The following is a 19,189-nucleotide window of genomic DNA, read 5'->3' on the forward strand; positions in this document are numbered from 1 at the left end:
CAGATCACAGCCCTGTAGTGTTCTACAGTAACAGATCACAGCCCTGTAGTGTTCTACAGTAACAGATCACAGCCCTGTAGTGTTCTACAGTAACATATCACAGCCCTGTAGTGTTCTACAGTAACAGATCACAGCCCTGTAGTGTTCTACAGTAACAGATCACAGCCCTGTAGTGTTCTACAGGTAACATATTACAATGTAGCTTTGTAGTGTTCTAATACTGAGCTATCAACCGTAACATATGATCCGTAACATTTTAAAACCAATTTATCACTAGAACAACGGCACAGGAATTGTTTGATGAATACTCTGACATTTGGCCTGTCGGAAAAACAATAACAGAAGCTTCCAGCTCACTGTTTTCAGACCAATTTAAAAGGTTTCATAAGACTAACAAAACAACGTTTTGGAGGTGAAATAACAAGCTAGTTCTCAGTAGCAAATGTGTATTGAAATACCGCATCAGAGGAGGAGCCTGGAATGTAGCCACTGTACAGTAGAATGGAATATGTTGTTGATGGACTCTCTGAACATTAGGCTACTCCATAATTGTGAGATACCGATCCAATTAAACAAACCAACCGACCTAGAGGATGTTTGGGAGAGTGCTCTCATCACCATGCTGTATGCCAGTAGTATCTGGGCTGTAGAGGTGACTCTCCTTAGAGCCTGCAGTCTGTCCTGAGGGTCTCTCAGCGATGCAGCCTGCTCCCCCAGAGTCAGAGGGCCGGAGGAACCCAATCCCTTAGTGTCAGTGCTGACCACACCTGTATACCAGAGATACACAATACATTACAACATCTGTGTGACCATTTGAAGATATTTCACAGAATTTGGGCTGCATTTTTGCGTTAGTTTGAAACATTCCCACGAATTCTCAGATTTTTTTCAGAAATCCCAGTTGAAGAATTGTAGGTTGGAGAATTTCCTTGCAGCTTATTCCCCYTTGATTCCAGAAATTCTCCAACCATGGTGTTTTGGTACAATTTGGGTATTCTGCAACCCTAGTTTGCTGCATAKTGCTGTATGTGAAGTACAATACCTTTCTGGATCATGGACCCGTCAGGGTTACTGGTGCTGTTGACCAGCGCTCCCAGCGGGTCGTTTTCTGTGAAGGGGATGGGGTCTGGCACCAGCTTCTTCTCACTCAGACCCAGAGGCCTCAGCAACACCCCAAAGTCCTCCAGCCCAGTCAGCCGGTCTGGGTCAGAGTCATCTAGCGGGCCCAGCTCCCAGTCTTCTGGGTTGGAAGAAGAAGATACCTTCATGAGTCATCTTTTTATTTATTTTAAATGTATTTATTCATATTTTCATTTAACCTTTATTTAAGACCCTTGAGGTTAGAAACCTCTTTTGTGAGGGGGGACCTGGATATGATTCACCAGATGATTCACTGTCTTCGAGCACATGGTGAATTTATCATAAGAAAACATTGGTTCACTGAGGCATAAGTCCATAATAAGAGGTCAAGGGAGTCACTTAAACATATGATTCAAAGAGCAGAAGAAACCGTAACAAAATAGAGGGTCAAATCCTTACCATCGGAGGTGCTGTCCAGTCGTCCAATTAAATCAGAAGCAAGCCCTTTCATTCTGAGGAGAGAGAAACAGTATGCCTGGGAGTGACTAACAGACTCAACTGTTGTAGTACTTTTAACAAGCATCTTACAGTGTTACTATGCTGCTCGAAGGACTATGAATAGAGCATATGTGTGTGTGTGACTCCTGCACACAAAAAGGCATTCTTAAGCATAAAGTGTATTTCTTACTCACCGGTCATGTTTGGATCCAATCTCCCCTAGGTTAGCTGCCAGGTACTTCTCTCTACAGGTGCTACAAAGCAGGTAGTAAGGGCTYCCGGACCCACATTCCCCTCCGAACCACCCGTCCACATACGCCCCGGTGGAGCGGTACCCTCGCCGCCCAGCGCTCTGGCCACAGCCCGGGTGATGCCTCTTCATGTGGTTGTTGAACTGCAGAGTCAGGGTGTTACACAGCTCACACTGTACCATGTCATGGGGCTGGTGCTCCTCGCCCCCCTGAGGGAAACAACAACCATATCAACTGGACCGAACCAGGGTTGGGATCAATTCTACTTTTACACTTACCTGCCTGAAATTGACTGATTTGAAATGGAATTGGTTCCAACCCTGGCCTAAACCTTTTTTTCTAGTCCTATCCTACTGTTTGCTCTTTTAWAACGAAGGCCGTTGGGCGGCCAAAACGTCATGTTTTTAACCTAAACGTCATCGCGCTTATATATCTTTCCCGGATCTGTGATTGTGATGTAGTACCTCGACCATCCAGAGGGTGTCTCTCTCCGAGCTGATGAACTCTCTGAACTGTAGCTCCTCGTAGGGCTCTTCATGGTAGGGGTCATCCATGTACCCCAGCTCTGACTCCTCCTCAGCAGCGAAGGGGTGCGTCTCCGCCCGCTCCGGCCACTCAGACACCCCTGGGTCCTGCCTGTACAGCGGTGGGATGGGGTTGGGGGACGGAGAGTCTGGATGAAGAAAGGGTAGTGGTGGAAATATAGTAGGTTAGCAAGAAGAAAAGAGTCACAATGAACAGTACATGACTGTCTCTGAATAGTCTTTTCCCCCTTCTTTATTTACACTTAAAAAGACAGATATCTGCCCAGAGGATAACATATGAAAGACAGATAGCTGCCCAGAGGATAACATGTGAAAGACAGATAGCTGCCCAGAGGATAACAATGGTGAAAAGACAATAGTCTGCCAGAGGATAACATGTGTGAAAGACAGATGAAGCCCCACAAGGTAACATATGGAAGACAATAGCTGCCCAGAGGATAACATTGAAGACAGATAGCTGACCCAGAGGATAACATATGAAAGCAGATAGCCCAGAGAATAACATTGAAAGACAGATAGCTGCCGAGGATAACATGTGAAAGACAGATAGCTGCCCAGAGGATAACATAAGACAAGCCCCAGAGAAACATGAAACAGATATCGATTATTTCACTTAATCACAATTCCAGTGGGTCAGAAGTTTACATACACTAAGTTGACTGTTGCCTTAAACAACTTGAAAAATACCAGAAAATGATGTCATGGCTTTAGAAGCTTCTGATAGGCTAATTGACATAATTTGAGTCAACTGGAGGTGTACCTGTGGATGTATTTCAAGGCCTACCTTCAACTCAGCAATTTCCAAACCCTGAAGGTACCACGTTCATCTGTACAAACAATAGTACGCAATAGTATGCAATATAAACACACATGGGACCACGCAGCCGTCGTTCTGCCCCTGAACAAGGCAGTTAGCCCACTGTTCCTAGGCCATCATTGAAAAAATGTATTTCTTCTGAACTGACTTTCCTAGTTAAATAAATGTAAAATATATAAAATAAATAAAAAATACAGCTCAGGAAGGAGACATGTTCTGTCTCCTGTGAGATGAACATACTTTGGTGTGAAAAGTGCAAATCAATCCCAGAACAACAGCAAAGGACCTGTGAAGATTGCTGGAGGAAACAGGTACAAAAGTATCTATATCCACAGTGAAACGAGTCCTATATCGACATAGCCTGAAAGGACCACTCAGCAAGGAAGAAGCCACTGCTCCAAAACCACATAAAAAAGCCAGACTGCGGTTTGCAACTGCACAAGGGGACAAAGATCATCTTTTTGGAGAAATGTCCTCTGGTCTGATGAAACGAAAATAGAACCGTTTGCCATAATGACTATCGTTATGTTTGGAGGAAAAGGGGGAGAGCTTGCAAGCCGATGCTTGCAGCATCATGTTTGGGGGTGCTTTGCTGCAGGAGGGACGTGCACTTACAAAATAGATGGCATCATGAGGAGGGAAAATTATTCTGGATATATTGAAGCAACATCTCAAGACATCAGTCAGGAAGTTGAAGCTTGGTGCAAATGGGTCTTCCAAATGGACATTGACCCCAAGCATACTCCAAAGTTGTGGTAAAATGTCTTAAGGACAACAAAGTCAAGGTATTGGAGTGGCTATCACAAAGCCCTGACCTCAATCCTATAGAAAATTTGTGGAGAACTGAAAAAGCACGTGTGAGCAAGGAGGCCTACAAACCAGTTACACCAGCTCTGTCAGGAGAAACGGGCCAAAATTCACCCAACTTATTGTGGGAAGCTTGTGAAGGCTACCCAAAACATTTGACCCAAGTTAAACAATTTAAAGGCAATGCTACCCAAATACTAATTGAGTGGTATGTAAAACTTCTGACCAACTGGGAATGTGATGAAAGAAATAAAAGCTGAAATAAATAATTCTCTCTAATATTATTCTGACATTTCACATTCTGAAAATAATAGTGGTGATCCTAACTGACGTAAGACAGGTTATTTTCTAGGATTAAATGTCAGGAATTGTGAAAAACTGAGTTTAAATGTATTTGGCTAAGGTGTATGTAAACTTCCGACTTCAACTGTWTGTGACTCTTTTCAGGAAACTAGGCGTATGTTGAACGTCACTACTTCACAGGAGACATTTGAACTTAAATTTTTATTTTTTAAATGTATGCGTTTTTTGGCAGTAATGCCTTGTGGGAACGTGAACTTTCATGTGCCTTAATAACAAACTTGTATGCCATCTGTAAATACAAATAACATTGTTAAATTATGAGCCTAGTTGGTTTAGCCACYGAAAAAGTGGGCTGGACATGCCGTGAGATGAGTTCAGACTGGTCTGCCATGTAGCACACACATCTGTCTATAAAATGAGCTAGTCAGTATGTGTCGGTAATAATTTCTAACGCAGCTTTTTTGAAAGATATCACGTAGTAGAACTGCATAAGTATTGCTCTTCACTTTCTGGAGGACCGAGTTTTGAAATAAGTAGAATTTATAGAGTATGATAGCTAAGGAGATGGAGAAAATGTTGGCGTTTGATTGCAAATATGCAGACGGAGTCGAAAAGAGAACACAGCTGTCTCCGGATTACATCTTCAAACTAAGGGCAACCATGGCATCCGTGACAGAGAGGGAGAAGCGTTCATCCATATATATGGGTAAACTTCTAGCTAGCTACATTTTCAGATATTATACGTTTCTAATTTTGTCAGAAAGTAGTTTTCCTTTCAAGTTAAAGTGTATTAGCTAGTATGCTAACGTTAGCTGGCTGGCTAGCTAACGTTACATGAATGATCTATGTAGTAATATTATTTGTCTCTCAGAGCCATTTGCATTGCTAGTTATAGCCTAATGTTAGCTAGCTAACATTGACCCTGGTTGGTTAGCMTCCTGCAGATTCATGCAGGGTAGTAACGTTATGAGTTTATGGTTCATTGTTTAGCTAGCTAGCAACATGTAAACAAAGGTCTGCACTATGCAAGTAACTATTTTAATAGAATGTTTATGATGTCACTGCGACAACTGTCTATAGACGTAGCTTGTACATTCGCTCTGGCTATCTGCTCCGATTTCAGAGCACTCTCGTCTGAAGGTGCCAGAGCGCAGAATAACTGACGAATTTACGAATGCTCAACACCCGTTGAATTTGGCCGGTGTCAGTAAACYTTGGCAAAAYAAAGTGTAATTATATTGTTGCCAGCAGCACAGTTGCAGTCACCAATGCTCTGGATAACATAAAAACAGCCTTACCAGCTCTGCTGGGACTAGTAAAATGGTCAGTTCTCTAATTAGTAACTAYCAAGCTAGCCAACGTTAGCCAGTTAGCTTGGGTGCTTGACTGCAGTTAGGTCAGAACGCTCGGATCAAACCTACTTTTCGGGCCAGAGCGTCCAGTGAGTGCTCCGAGAGCGAAACGCTCTGAATTTACGAACGGACAATCTGACAACGCTCTGAATTTACTAATGCCCAGAGCGCACTTTGGCACTCCAGATTAAATGTACGAACAGACCCGTAGTATAAACCAGCCTTTAGTCTTGAAATCTTTGGATGTTTAGTACATAGCCTCACATATTAATCCTTAAAGAGGATAACATATGAAAGCATTGTACTGCACTTTGCTTAATGCCCCTCAACCCACACAGAATCCTTTGATAACACCAGCAAGGCAGAGTTGTCTGCATACAGCAGGAGTTTACATTTCACTGCTGCTGGAATTTCATTTACATGTAACAGGAACAGTAGAGGTCCTAGTATGAGCCCAGAGGGACACCACATGATATCCCCTTAGTCTCAGATAGAATCCAATCAATGTCACAGACAGAGAGCTTCAGGTCAGCTACCCAAATATKTTCCTGTTGGAGGTTGTGCTGACCTGCTCTCCTAAAGGAGGTTCTGTGCCCCAAGCTGGAGCGCTGGCGTCTGGCCGGGGGAGGCCTGTTCCTGGTCAGGTGGACATCTAGGAAGTTCTCCCTCTCCACCAGGTCTAGGCCCGCAAGCAYACTGCAACACAATAACATAACAGTAACTAATCTTCCAACTCAACCAAGCCAACACAATCTTTGTTTTTGTGAATAATCTATTGATCTCAATCTCTCGAACTGACTTGCGTCTTTAATTTTTCTTGAAACAATTATATTGAATTTATGGCTGATTAATCGACACAGCTCTACTACCCTTAATAACTCAATTGATWAAAAAAAGAAAACAAAAAGGTTGTTTCTGTGTCTGACCTTTCGTTGGGTACGCTGGTGGGGGCCTCGGGGCACTGTACGGTCTCCGGTCCGTCAGGGGAGGGGGTTTCAGTGGTGGAGGCTCCTGCTGGCTGGCTCTCCATCTGCAGCTCCTCAGTCAGGGGGTGCTCCAACATCCAGCTAGCCAGCACCTCGATGGTCCGCGAGTCTACCTCACCAGCCACACCTGGGGTCAAAGGTCAAGGAGAGGTAAGAGATCAAGTCCAAGTGAGGGGACACAAGCCCTTTTTTAAAAAGGGGGATATTGCATAAAGGCAATGACAATAGAAGTCAAAGWCAATCATTTGAAAGGGACACATTATACAGAGTGTTAGATTGGAAAGTTTGTGATGGAAGTACATTCAATCCAAACTAATATGGGGAAGAAGGACGACAGTACTAGCGAAGGAGTAAAGAAGTCAAACAAAAGTGTGAGAGACGGAGAGTGAGGGTCCTATTGAATCTAATTCAACGACTACGTTTATAGGATAAGTATAAAATAGAATTTGTATTGAAAACATGCACGTGCGGATTCATGTGCTTAACCAAACAGTGGTGTTTACAATTAACCTGAACTGTATATGAATCAATATCAATATCTAAAATGCTTTCTCACTATACAGTAAAATGAGATAAAGTAGTCCAGAAACCTGGTTAACAGGGCTTAATTGAGAGGAGCCAGACAGATTTGAGTGGGGTACAGTATGCCAAGGAGAGGGAACAGAAAATTACCATTTGTATCACCGTGAGCCTATTATTTCACATATTTGCTGGCTGATTTGAAAAAGTTAAATTCATGAATCACGATATATAATTTTTCGATTATAATCTAATTAAAAAAATGCCTAACAACATCTATGTCTATTGTAAATCAGGAGTTGGAACCAGTTCAGGGAACAAAATCAAAAACCAGAAAATAACAACATTTTTAGAGGACCAGAATCAGAACCGGGAATGAAAGTGATCTATACTGTTCCGGAACAGAACCGTTTTTTAAAAAAGCATGGGAACCGGTTAATAACGTTATTTTATGTTTTAGGATTTATTTTCCAGTCCACAAAAAAACGAAACAAAGCGCCTATGCAAAGCCTTCACTCTGTCACTCAGAAACTTCTTCCAGTATCTGCCTGCCAGCTGAAAATCTTTGCCAGTGTGTGTGCAGGTTACCTGCCCCTCCCTCTCCGAAGCATAGGCTACTGTATCCTACTGATGTAGCAGCGTGATTCAGAAATTAGAGAGAGATTTTTTAGTAGAGAAGAACGGAATTAACTTTCTCAATGCTAATTAAGGATACTATAGTTATCACGTTTCACATTGGATTTATTAACTACAAAAAGGTAAGATGTGTTTTTAATTCTGGTGCCGCTCTGCACACACAAGCTTGTTAGCTAGCTACAGTAACTCTTGTCCAACATTAAGCCAACTCTCGGGAGTTCAAAGACATTTTAAAGTTCCTCCATAGAAGTCGCTCCTCCATAGGTATAACTCTGCGGGCCTAATTCATATAATACATGTCATAACAAAATGCCCAGCTCTTCAAGCGAAGCCTTCTCCTCCAACCTCTCTCGCTCTCTCCCAAACCAGACAAAAGTTCAGTCGCATCTCGTGCCCTACACTTGTCTGTCCATCACGCATGTAAACAACTATAGCTTGCCCGCACCATAGCAAGCTGCTCTATCCGCACTGATTGGTGAAGTAATTTAACGTCGAGCTAAATGTAAAAAAAAACATAGATTTCTGAGGTTTAAAAACCCCCAATATAAACCAACTTTCTTATGGGTCCGAACCGGTTCAGAACGTTATTTTCCTTGTCAGAACAGTGGAATGGAATTAATAAAATAATGGTTATTTTCAGAACGAAACGATTGGAAAATAATTTTGGTTCCAACCCCTGATTGTAAAATACTAGTGTCTATACTACGCCACGTTTCGATCGACCGCATGCAAAGAGGAAAGACATAGGAGTAGGTCTAAAAGAAAGAAACCCAGACCCCTCTGGAAAAGCAGGAACTAGCCTACAACACAGGAAGCGGATGGAGCACACAGTACACACCACACTAAACACACAGAGCGCAGCGACAGCAATACCTGCTGCCTCCATGGCCTTGTAGATATGTCTCATAGAGAAGCCCATTTCTAGTAAGCGGACTGGGACAAACATTTGAAGCCGTTCTAGAAATTGAGGAGAAAAAAAAGGTAAAAGAAAAACAAGCCAACAAATCTGTCATCGACACTAAAATGTTTGACATGTCATCATACAATGAAGGCAACGACAACTTCCTATCGGGCTGAAATGCAAAAGTATTTCAGTCGTAATATACAGTCGTAGTATATATATATAAGGTATTTGTTTTTTAAAATTTTGAATACGTTTGCAAAAATGTATAAAAATCTGGTTTTACTTTGTCATTATGGGGTATTGTGTGTAGATTTTATGAGGGGAAAAAAAGATTTAATCAATTTTAGAATAAGGCTGTAACGTAACAAAACGTGGAAAAAGGCAAGGGGTCTGAATACTTTCCTCGAATGCACTGTACAGTACTATTGCAGTAACAGCACTCAAAGTCCTTACAAACAAAAAAAGTTAACTTATTTTACCACAGGAAGTCCCTAAATTGATTTGCAGAACAGTGTGAACTCATTGAGCAGGCTGCACCTTTCTCAAAACAATTGTCACCATCCTAAAAAAAATGATTTGGTTTTATACAGAAAGAACTGGATYAATTGTCTATGTAGAAGGGCTTCCTGCTGTTCTATTTAGGACTGTTACTTTTCAACACAAATTCATGGTTCCATTCAAGCAATGTGAGTAGATGAAAAACTGATTTCATGCAACCAATCAACTCTTCATATACACAAACTCTGGTTGTCAAAGCACCCATAACACAAATAACCAGGTGGACAATGAACATTAGCTGGACATGTCATTCAACATGCCATGACATGCAACAGGCAGACATAAAGTTCCTCGTGAGCAATACAGTATCTATCCTGTCCTGTTATTGACGGAGCGGAGTTGATCTGTAGCCTGCTCTCAGATCTGTCTGCGCCGTATAGCCAACTGCAAACGTATCTGGGACCAGGCTAGTTGGTCCGTGTTGCTGTGTGACTGGTTCTGTTATTGAATGAGATGGGCAGCACACCAAGAAAAGGCTGTTTACACATGCAGATCAATTCTGATCTTTTGCCACTAATTGGTCTTTTAACCAATCAGAGCTGATCTTTTGCCAATAATTGGGCAAAATATCAGAATTGGGCTGCCTGTCTAAACGCAGCCAAATTGCCTTCAATCTTCCATGTATTTCTCTACAAGCGTTTTTCTTACCCGCGCCACGGCTCCTGGCCTGAGTATTAGCGCAGGGCTCCATGAAGCTGGTCTGCTGCTCTGTGAAGCCCTCACAGGAAGACGAGGTGGCCAGGCCGAAGCCTGGACCAGGACCGTGCAACATGGGGGGGTTATTAACCAGGCCAGCCAGGGTAGGGAACCGTGCTAACACCATCCGCCTAGAGGAAGCCAAGCCAACAACACAGTGGTAGTGGGCTGCATTTAGCACAAAGACAGCTGAGATACAGAGACACCGCTGGTTGTGTGTCAGGACTAGAAGTTCCTGGACAGAGGGAGCCCACAGAATGGAGTACAGTGACAATAGAGGCTTCCAATTCTCTTCATAGCCTCATCATCAGAGGTAGAAAACGTTTGTTACATTTAACATGTAGGGCCGATTGCTCCATTGAAAATGTCCAGGAAACCGCCTCATAGAGTTGAACTGTGCTGTAAGTCTGCTTGTCTTTGGGAAGCCAGCAGTTAGATCAGAACCAGGCAGAGCTGCAGCAGAGCTGAAGCCTTGGGAGGGTTAGACAGAGCACAGTCTCATTTCACACACTCACCACCACTCTGAGTCTTCTGTGTCTCAGACGAGCTGCCTACTGATATGGATCTGGAGCAAGAACATCAACAACCCAGGCTGTCAATGGAAAGTGTGCGTGTGTGTGTGTGTGTGTGTGTGTGTGTGTGTGTGTGTGTGTGTGTGTGTGTGTGTACCCTGAAAAGGACTGAGAACTACTGTGATTCAGACATTAACCTTCATTAATGACTAAACGTACCATAACATAGAAATAAAATGACATAGATTCTATTTCTATGTATGGATCTGTACTCACTGCAGGAGGTTGATGGGGAGGAAGGGGTTAAAGTTCTCCAGGCCATCAGCCTGCAGCGCAGAGAGCAGAGAAGCAGCCAGGTCATTGGTGGAGGACGAGGCAGAGGCTCCGTTTGATTGACCGAAGATGGCGGTGCCCTCTGACCCCGTGCTGTAGAGAGACACAGAGCTGGAAGACTTTGACAACGGCTGGGACGATGAGTGGTGACCAGGCTCTACAGGAAGAAATTAGAGAAAATTATTTAAAATTATTCTTCAGCGGCAGAAACAAGCTGGATTGCAAGAACTTCAATTTTGAACAAGTCAAAAAAATAAATAAAAGAATTTCGTACCACTCGTTAAGCTTATCCTTTCACACAATAACCCAGAGAGAAATATGAAGCCATATTCGAGTGGCCAAAACAGAGGACTATACGTCTATTCTGAACATTACATCTTCTATAACTCAATAATAACAGTACTAGTACCCTTCCTATCTTTGGCTCCTTTGTCCTCCTGCAGTCTGTTGAGAGTTCCTTTGAAGATTAGGACCTGAGCTCTCTCCAGGTCTGACAGGGCAACACTCTGTTTGATAGGGCAAGGTCGCACAGCCCACTTCACCATGCTCCGCACCATAAACTGTAGCACAGACCTAGGAACACCATCATGGAAATACTGGAATTCAACGACAGAGTTATGCTAGATAGTTAAAAAAAATAAAAAAATGTTTTGCTTGTTTTTAACTGTATATGTAAATGTAATTTTATTCAAAATCAATCTACCTCATTTCAGCAGCGTTGCTGTCTTCTCCAGCCGAGGCAGGGCTCAAACCAGAGTCCCCTGGCTTAGCCTGGTCAGGGCTGCTACTGGTCAGGATGGCAGCAGTAGAGGGGTCTTGATGCTTGGGCACCAGCAGCAGGTCAGTAAACTTCCCACAGCTGAGGATGACAGCCAGGGACTTTAAGGCTCCCAGCAGGAGGTAGGAAACCCTTACAGCCCGGAGCTCCAGGGAGAAGACATCTGGCTGGGGCTTGGTCTGATGGGGGGAGGGGGGAGGTAGGGTTGGGGTTGGAGTTGGGGGGCAGGAGGACGAAGTACTACCCTCCTCTGGCTCGTCACAGGACTCTGAGAGAGCTCTAGTTGGGGACGGGTGACTGTTCCTCTCCCTCTCTCCTTCCCTCTCCTCCTTCTCCTCTGTTAGCCCTGTGCCTCGTTCAATGTCATCATCGTCCATCATGACACGGGCGATGTCTTCATCTAGCCTGCGTTCCAGCACGCTCCGAGGGATGCTACATCCCTCCTCTTCCTGCTCGGAGGAGCAGCTTTTCCTGGTTCTCCCTGCGCCTCCTCCTCGTCCCCGGGCTTCCTCCTGCTCCTCCAGGAGGCCAGTCAGGAAGATCAGGTCTAAGAGGACAGAGGGTTTGAGGCCTCGGAATCTGCTGACGTCACACTGGGGCACGTCACAGGGCTCCAAGGAGGAGAGCGGGGTGTCGCTGGGTGACCAAGAATTCAGGAAGCTTTGGTTAGTGGTGAGAGAACCAGGACATGAAACAGATGGAGAGGGAGGGAGGGAATGAAGGAGGGAGGACAAAAAAAGAAGAGAAACAAAAAGGAAGAAAAAGGAAAGGTAAGAAGGGTGAATTAGGTAACCGAGGGAGAGACACATGATTAAAACAGAACAGAAATAAACAGAAAAGAAAGAAAGACAGACATGCACAACAGAACATGATGGAACTGTAGAGAGACAGAACAGGATGGAACTGGAGACAGACATGCACAACAGAACATGATGGAACTGTAGAGAGACAGAACAGGATGGACTGTAGAGAGAACAGAACAGGATGGAACTGTAGAGAGAACAGAACAGGAGGAACTGTAGAGAGACAGAACAGGATGGAACTGTAGAGAGACAGAACAGGATGGAACTGTAGAGAGACAGAACAGGATGGAACTGTAGAGAGACAGAACAGGATGGAACTGTAGAGAGACAGAACGGATGGAACTGTAGAGAGACAGAACAGGATGGAACTGTAGAAGACAGAACAGGATGGAACTGTAAGAGAACAGAACAGATGGAACTGTAGAGAGACAGAACAGGATGGAACTGTAGAGAGACAGAACAGGATGGAACAGACAGAAGACAGACAGACAGACAGAACAGACAGACAGACAGACGAGACAGACAGACAGACAGACAGGACACAGACAGACAGACAGACACAGGGCTAGAGATCAATTAATGATACAGATATTGTAAGACATCCATTGTTGCTTTGCTATCACACAAGTCTGGAAATAAACAGCACTGTGCATGAAAACAATTCTCTACAGTTTGAAGTGTGTGTGTGTGTGTGTGTGTGTGTGTGTGTGTGTGTGTGTGTGTGTGTGTGTGTGTGTGTGTGTGTGTGTGTGTGTGTGTGTGTGTGTAATCTCTACTGTAATACCTGACAGAGAGGTCAGCCTCCTCCCATTGAAGCTTGGCTAGGGGGCTTCCTTCCTTCAGTACCCCCAGCAGGGTGGCCCTTCTCCCACTGGGTTTGTGCAGGCAGAGCCCCCCTGCCCGAAGCCCACTGTCCACTCCTCCGATCAGGGCCAGCACCGGCCATACCTCAGAGCACAAAGCACCCAGCTGAGTCTCAGAGAGGCCTGAGGGTCCCGTCACCAAGTCCCCTGGGACTACAGTCTCCTCTCCAACACAACTCCCGACCTGCTCCTTGTTCTTCTCCCTTTCATCAATTCCTTTAGGTCTCGGGCCTGCTGGATTTGACAGAAATCAGATTTTAAAAAATCATTGTTGAATAGTGAGTTAGTTTGAGCTCTTTCTCTATTCTGTGAACTTATTCAGGTGTGTGAATTTGTGACTTGTTTTGGTAATCAGTGGCTGTACTAGAGAGGAAGAGGTTTCATCTCTTTTCTGAGTATATATAACCAACTTCTCAGCCTCCATCTCAGCATACTTCATTCTATATCTAGAATATCTAGAATATATATATATATATCTATATATTCTATATCTAGAGGACTCCTGATATCGCCAGGAGTGATTATTTGTTGTGGTCTAGTACTGTCATTTTCCTAGCTAGGACCAACTACTTTAAGTGCTGCCTGTCTTCCCAGTGGTCTACTTGGTGTGTGACCTGATGACTGCTCATCAGATAGTTGTTGACACATCAACCAGGGTCAAGGGGCGGGGCAATGTGTGACTTGTTTTGGTAACCAGTGGCTGTATTGGAGGGGGGAGTGGTTTCACCTCTCCTAGGCAATCAGCAATTAGTACAGGGAGGGGTGCTCTCCTCGTCTGCTAGGCAATTGGCAATTAGTGTTAGTTCTTCATACTCCACTGGTTTCTCAGAGGCAGCTGTAAGTTCTTCCCGAGTTGTTCATGGAAGGCTCCACACCACTCTCTCAGTATATTACCTAGTTATTTATAGATTCTCATTTTGCTCTTTGTAGCTCTGTGTTTTCTATTGTTCGCTCCTCTCCCTGTAGGCGTTACAGACACTCCTCACCTCTCGGCTGCTACCCTTATAATTTAGTGTACCCCGCGCGCACAAACCATGGAATTCTCAGGTCTCTGGCAGCGCTTGGAACTGCCGATCTGCGATCAAGAACGCAGAGTTCATCTCAGCCTATGCTGCCCTTCAGTCTCTTGACTTGTCCCTGACAGGGATCACCCCAGAGAACACTGCTATCTCAGCCTCTTGACTTGTCCCTGACAGGGATCACCCCAGAGAACACTGCTATCTCAGCCTCTTGACTTGTCCCTGACATGGATCGCCCCAGAGAACACTGCTACTCCAGCTGCTCTTTTGTTTTCTCTCATAGTCCGAGAGCATCTGGTCGTCGCGGTGGCGGCACACGTCTACTCATTTCTCCTCAGTGGAGATTTCTTTCTCCCTCACCTGTCCATCTCCTCATTTGAATTCCACATTGTCACGTGTCCACTCACGCTTAACATTGTCATCTATCGACCACCAGGTACCCTGGGAGAGTTCCTCAATGAGATTGACACCTTGATAAGCTAATTTCCTGACGATGGCTCACCGCTCTTCGTACTTGGCGACTTCAACCTCCCGACATCTGCCTTCGATTAATTTATTTCCCCTCCTTGCCTCTTTTGACCTCACCCTTTCCCAATCCCCTCCAACTCCAGAAGCAGGCAATACGCTTGACCTCATCTTTACTAGAGGCTGCTGGCCTACTAATCTCACTGCAACCCCTCTCCAGGTCTCAGATCACTACTTTGATTTCCTTTCCTCCAACCCTGACCACTCAGCCGCTACCCAGATGGTCATGTGAGGACGTCATCTTCTCTCTCTCCCACTACTCTTTCCTCTTCTATCATCTCTCCCTTCTGCTAAATCCTTCTCCCTCCGGGTCTCCTGATTCTGCCTCTTCGACACTATTCTCCTCATCCCATGATTTGCACTGTCCCCTTTCCTCCAGGTTGGCTCGGGCCTCCCCTCCTGCTCCATGGCTGAGTGACAGCTTACAGAACAGGGCTGCGGGTAGCTGAGTAAAAATGTAGGGAAGTAAACATGGAGGAAAACTAAACTTCCAGAGGACCTATTATCCTTTCAGTCCCTTCTCTCTATTGTCTCTTCCTCTGTATCCGCTGCTAAAAGCAACTTTCTATCACTACATTTCAAGCTTCTGCCTCTAACCATAGGAAACTATTTTCTACTTTCTCCTCCCACCTTAATCTTCCACCCCCTCCCGACATCCGCTACTCATTCACTCAGCCTACTGAGTCCACTGGTCTCAACTCACACAGAACTACCCTAAGCCTTGACCTCTTTCTCCCCCTCTCTCTTAACTAGTGAGGTCTGGCCTCCAGACAACCTGCCATCCTCCCTTCTCCAGACTATCTCCCATTCCTGAATTCCCTCACCACTGGCGCTGAGTCCCCTCTGACTTCAAAATGGCACGAGTTGCTTCCCTCAAGAAACCAACACTCTAATCATCTGACGTCAAAAACTATAGACCTGTATCCTTTTCTTTCCAAAACACTTGAGGGTGCTGTCTGATCAACATTCTCATCTCAGAATGATCTTGACCCTAACCAGTCACTCAACCGAGACTGCTCGTCACGGAGGCTCTCCGCACTGCCAAATCTGACTCTCTCTCCTCTGTTCTCATCCTCCTACATCTGTACGTTGCATTCAACACCATGAACCATCCGATCCTCCTCTCCACCCTCTCAGGGTTAGGCGTCTCAGGCTCTGCACACTCCTGTATTGCATCCAACCTAGCAGGTCTCTCCTACTAGGTGACGTGGAGAGGATCTGTGTCTGCACCACGTACTCTCACCACTGGTGTCCACCAGGGCTCAGTTCTAGTCCCTCTCTTCTCTATACACCAAGTCAGTCGGCTCCGTCATATCCTCACATGGTCTCTCCTAATCATTGCTATGCGGATGACATTGAAATATTTTTCTCCTTCTGAAACCCAACTTGGATGTCAGCCCACCACATCCAAGCTCAACAAGACGGAACTGCTCTTCCTCGGGGGGAATGCCTGCTCGCTCAAATACCTCTCCCTCACGGTTGACAACTCCAGTGTCACCCTCCCAGAGTGGAAAGAACATTGGCGTAACCCTGGACAAAACCCTGTTGTTCTCTGCATCAAAGCAGTGACTCGCTCCTGCAGGTTCATGCTCTACAACATCCGTAGAGTACGACCCTACATCACACAGGAAGTGGCACAGGTCCTCATCCAGGCACGTGTCTTCTCCCGTCTGGACTTCTGAAACTTGCTATTGGCTGGGCTCCCCGCTTGTGCCATCAAACCCTGAAACTGATCCAGAACGCTGCAGCGCTCGTGGTTTTCAACCTTCCCAAGTTCTGTCACCTCGATCCTGCGCACGCTCCACACAACCAAGACTGTGGCGCTTACCGACAGAACGAGAGGAACTGCCCCTCCCTACCTTCAGACTAAGCTCAAACCCTGAACCCCAACCTGAGCATTCCGTTCTGACACCTCAGGTCTCTTGGCACTCCCGCTCAGCCCAGTCCAAGCTCTTCTGTCCTGGCACCCCAATGTTGGAACCAGCTTCCCCCTGAAGCTAGGACAGCAAAGTCTCTGCCCATCTCCCCGAAAACATCTGAAACCCTACCTCTTCAAACACTATCTTAAATTATCCTCATCGTGACCCCCCCTCCCTCAAATAAAAATATACAAAAATAACAAGCAGCACTTGATAGATACATTGAGGAATAATGTACTTTCTGCCGGTGAAATGTAGTTGTCCCACCTCGCTATTTTGAATGTACTAACTAAGTCACTCTGGATAAGAGCGTCTGCTAAATGTATCATACTGCTAGTGTGTGCGCCCAGTGGCTGACCATGTTTGACAGTCCCCAGGCCTCCCTCCTTCATGAGCGGTCCTATGAGCTCCAGCCGGCTCTGCATGTGCTGGTTGATGTGTTGTGTCCAGTAGCCGTCACACTGGTGCAGCTTGCGGAGGAGCTGAACCGTGGCCTCCAGCAGTACTGTGGTGCGGGGAGAACACAGTGGTTCACCAGGCAGCAGGTCACTGGGCATGCCTCTCATCTGGAGGTCACACAGTGCCACCTAGGGGTAGAGCAGGGTAGTGGTGAGTCCTACTTTAGTCCATTGAAAGCAGACTGATAGCATTATGCTTGTAACTTCAAAATGTTTCATAGACATCTACCTTGTATTAAAAGAGCCAATTAAAGACACACACACACACACACACACACACACACACACACACACACACACACACACCTTCTCTCCAGGGTTGCTGCTGTAGAATAACACACAAGGGTACAACTCCGTGGCCTCCACACCTTCAAAAGCCAGTTTAGGCTCCTGTCAACAAGACACAATATTAGGCATGTCCTAATGATATTCAGACGAATATCCTATGCCTGCCAGCAACAAATGTCATGGAAATGGACAATAAAAGTGTTATATTGTATCGTAATAATTGCCTTTTAAACTGAATTTAATTGGGTTGAATTTAATTCCCTTCCTCCCCAGGCTGTAAAGTATACAGACCTTGTTGTTCTTGGCAAAAGAGATGGTCCTAGCCTCCATGTCCAGGACGCAGGTGATGGTGTCTCCCTGAGTGAAGGATGGCAGGGCCCGGCCCAGCTCCCCTCCGTGGTACAGACTACCGCTGTAGGCCCGGTACAGCCACATATCCGTGGTGGTGCGGTGGTTGTAGTCCCGGATGGGCCAGCGAGACACTCCGATACAGGTGCCCTCGTTCCCTTTGTTCTCCTTGGTGATGTTGAACTGGAGGAGGGTGATGAAGAAGTGGAATTTGGAGGATACAATGTTGCCAGATTTATATGATTTAATCATTGTGTATGTCTGACATCATCATTGACATTGTAGTCAAACTGTACAGAATCACTTATCTACAAATCACCGTGCATCCTAAATACTTCTACTTAGTATGATCAAGATTACCTACATGTACATATTACCTAGACTAACCGGTGCCCCCGCACATTGACTCAGTACAAGTACCCCCTGTATATAGCCTCGCTATTGTTATTTTACTGCTGCTCTTTAATTATTTGTTACTTTTATTTTACTTTTTTTTCTTAACTTCTTAAAGCATTGTTGGTTAAGAGCTTGTAAGTCAGCATTTCACTGTAAGGTCTACTACGCCTGTTATATTCTGCGCATCTGACAAATCAAATTTGATTTGATTTTTGATTAGCGGTTCTGTGCRTCACCTTGAATCCTAAAATACTACTACTCCGTACGATCAAGATTAGAGATTCTGTGCATCACCTTGCTCAAATGGATCCTCTCAAAACACACTGATTAACTAGTACAGACAGTCTACCGTCCATAAAAACCAGCCTGAGGTGATGGAGTGGCAAGGCGTTAACGACGAGGCCGTACCCCTTCCCTCCTGATCCATCGTATATTATCCTGTACATTAATACCTCGCCCTTACCTTCCATATGAAGCAGCCGGAGTTGATGGCTGTGGTGGCGAGGCCGTAGCCCTTCCCTCCTGATCCATGAGACAGGACGTTGCCGCTCTCCAACGAGCAGCAGATCAGCTTGTAGGGGTCAAAGGAGAAGTCTCCAATGGGAATAGACTCATCTTCACTCCCTGGGTCCTGGAACAGCATGAACATGTATACCATTTAGCATACGCTTTTATCATAAGTGACTTAGAGTATAGTAGGTTCCTAACCCACGATCTTACGGTACGTTCCTTACAGTAAGTTCATGACCCACGACCTTTTAAGCTACCAACTGAGATACACAGGACCACATTACTCAAACTCAACACCACACCAAGTTCATAAAATGTCCATGATATTGTTACTGTGAATACCCTGTTGGAGCTCTCTGCTGTTTTCTCTTGGTTCTTCTTCACAGCTAAAGGCTCCTCCCACATACACACTGAGAGAAGCCCAAACAGCTGATCAACAATCTGAAGGGGAGGGAGGGGAAAAAAAGTAAGTTCCATTCTTTATA

General features: G+C 45.1%; 1 protein-coding gene across 1 annotated transcript in view; it reads right to left on the reverse strand.

The window, feature by feature from the left end:
* Positions 1-19,189, reverse strand: part of LOC111980065 (probable E3 ubiquitin-protein ligase HERC1) — a 106,615-nt gene that overhangs the window by 41,107 nt on the left and 46,319 nt on the right. Inside the window, 18 exon segments of the mRNA XM_070449584.1 lie at positions 587-767; positions 1,043-1,240; positions 1,540-1,592; positions 1,773-2,038; positions 2,294-2,502; positions 6,222-6,349; positions 6,580-6,766; positions 8,668-8,751; positions 9,905-10,083; positions 10,741-10,954; positions 11,207-11,370; positions 11,501-12,235; positions 13,163-13,472; positions 17,063-17,291; positions 17,469-17,552; positions 17,742-17,981; positions 18,658-18,825; positions 19,047-19,145. Coding sequence (XP_070305685.1) covers positions 587-767; positions 1,043-1,240; positions 1,540-1,592; positions 1,773-2,038; positions 2,294-2,502; positions 6,222-6,349; positions 6,580-6,766; positions 8,668-8,751; positions 9,905-10,083; positions 10,741-10,954; positions 11,207-11,370; positions 11,501-12,235; positions 13,163-13,472; positions 17,063-17,291; positions 17,469-17,552; positions 17,742-17,981; positions 18,658-18,825; positions 19,047-19,145 — 3,728 coding nt within the window.

This window comes from Salvelinus sp. IW2-2015, linkage group LG20, assembly GCF_002910315.2.
Source record: "Salvelinus sp. IW2-2015 linkage group LG20, ASM291031v2, whole genome shotgun sequence".
Lineage (NCBI taxonomy): Eukaryota > Metazoa > Chordata > Actinopteri > Salmoniformes > Salmonidae > Salvelinus > Salvelinus sp. IW2-2015.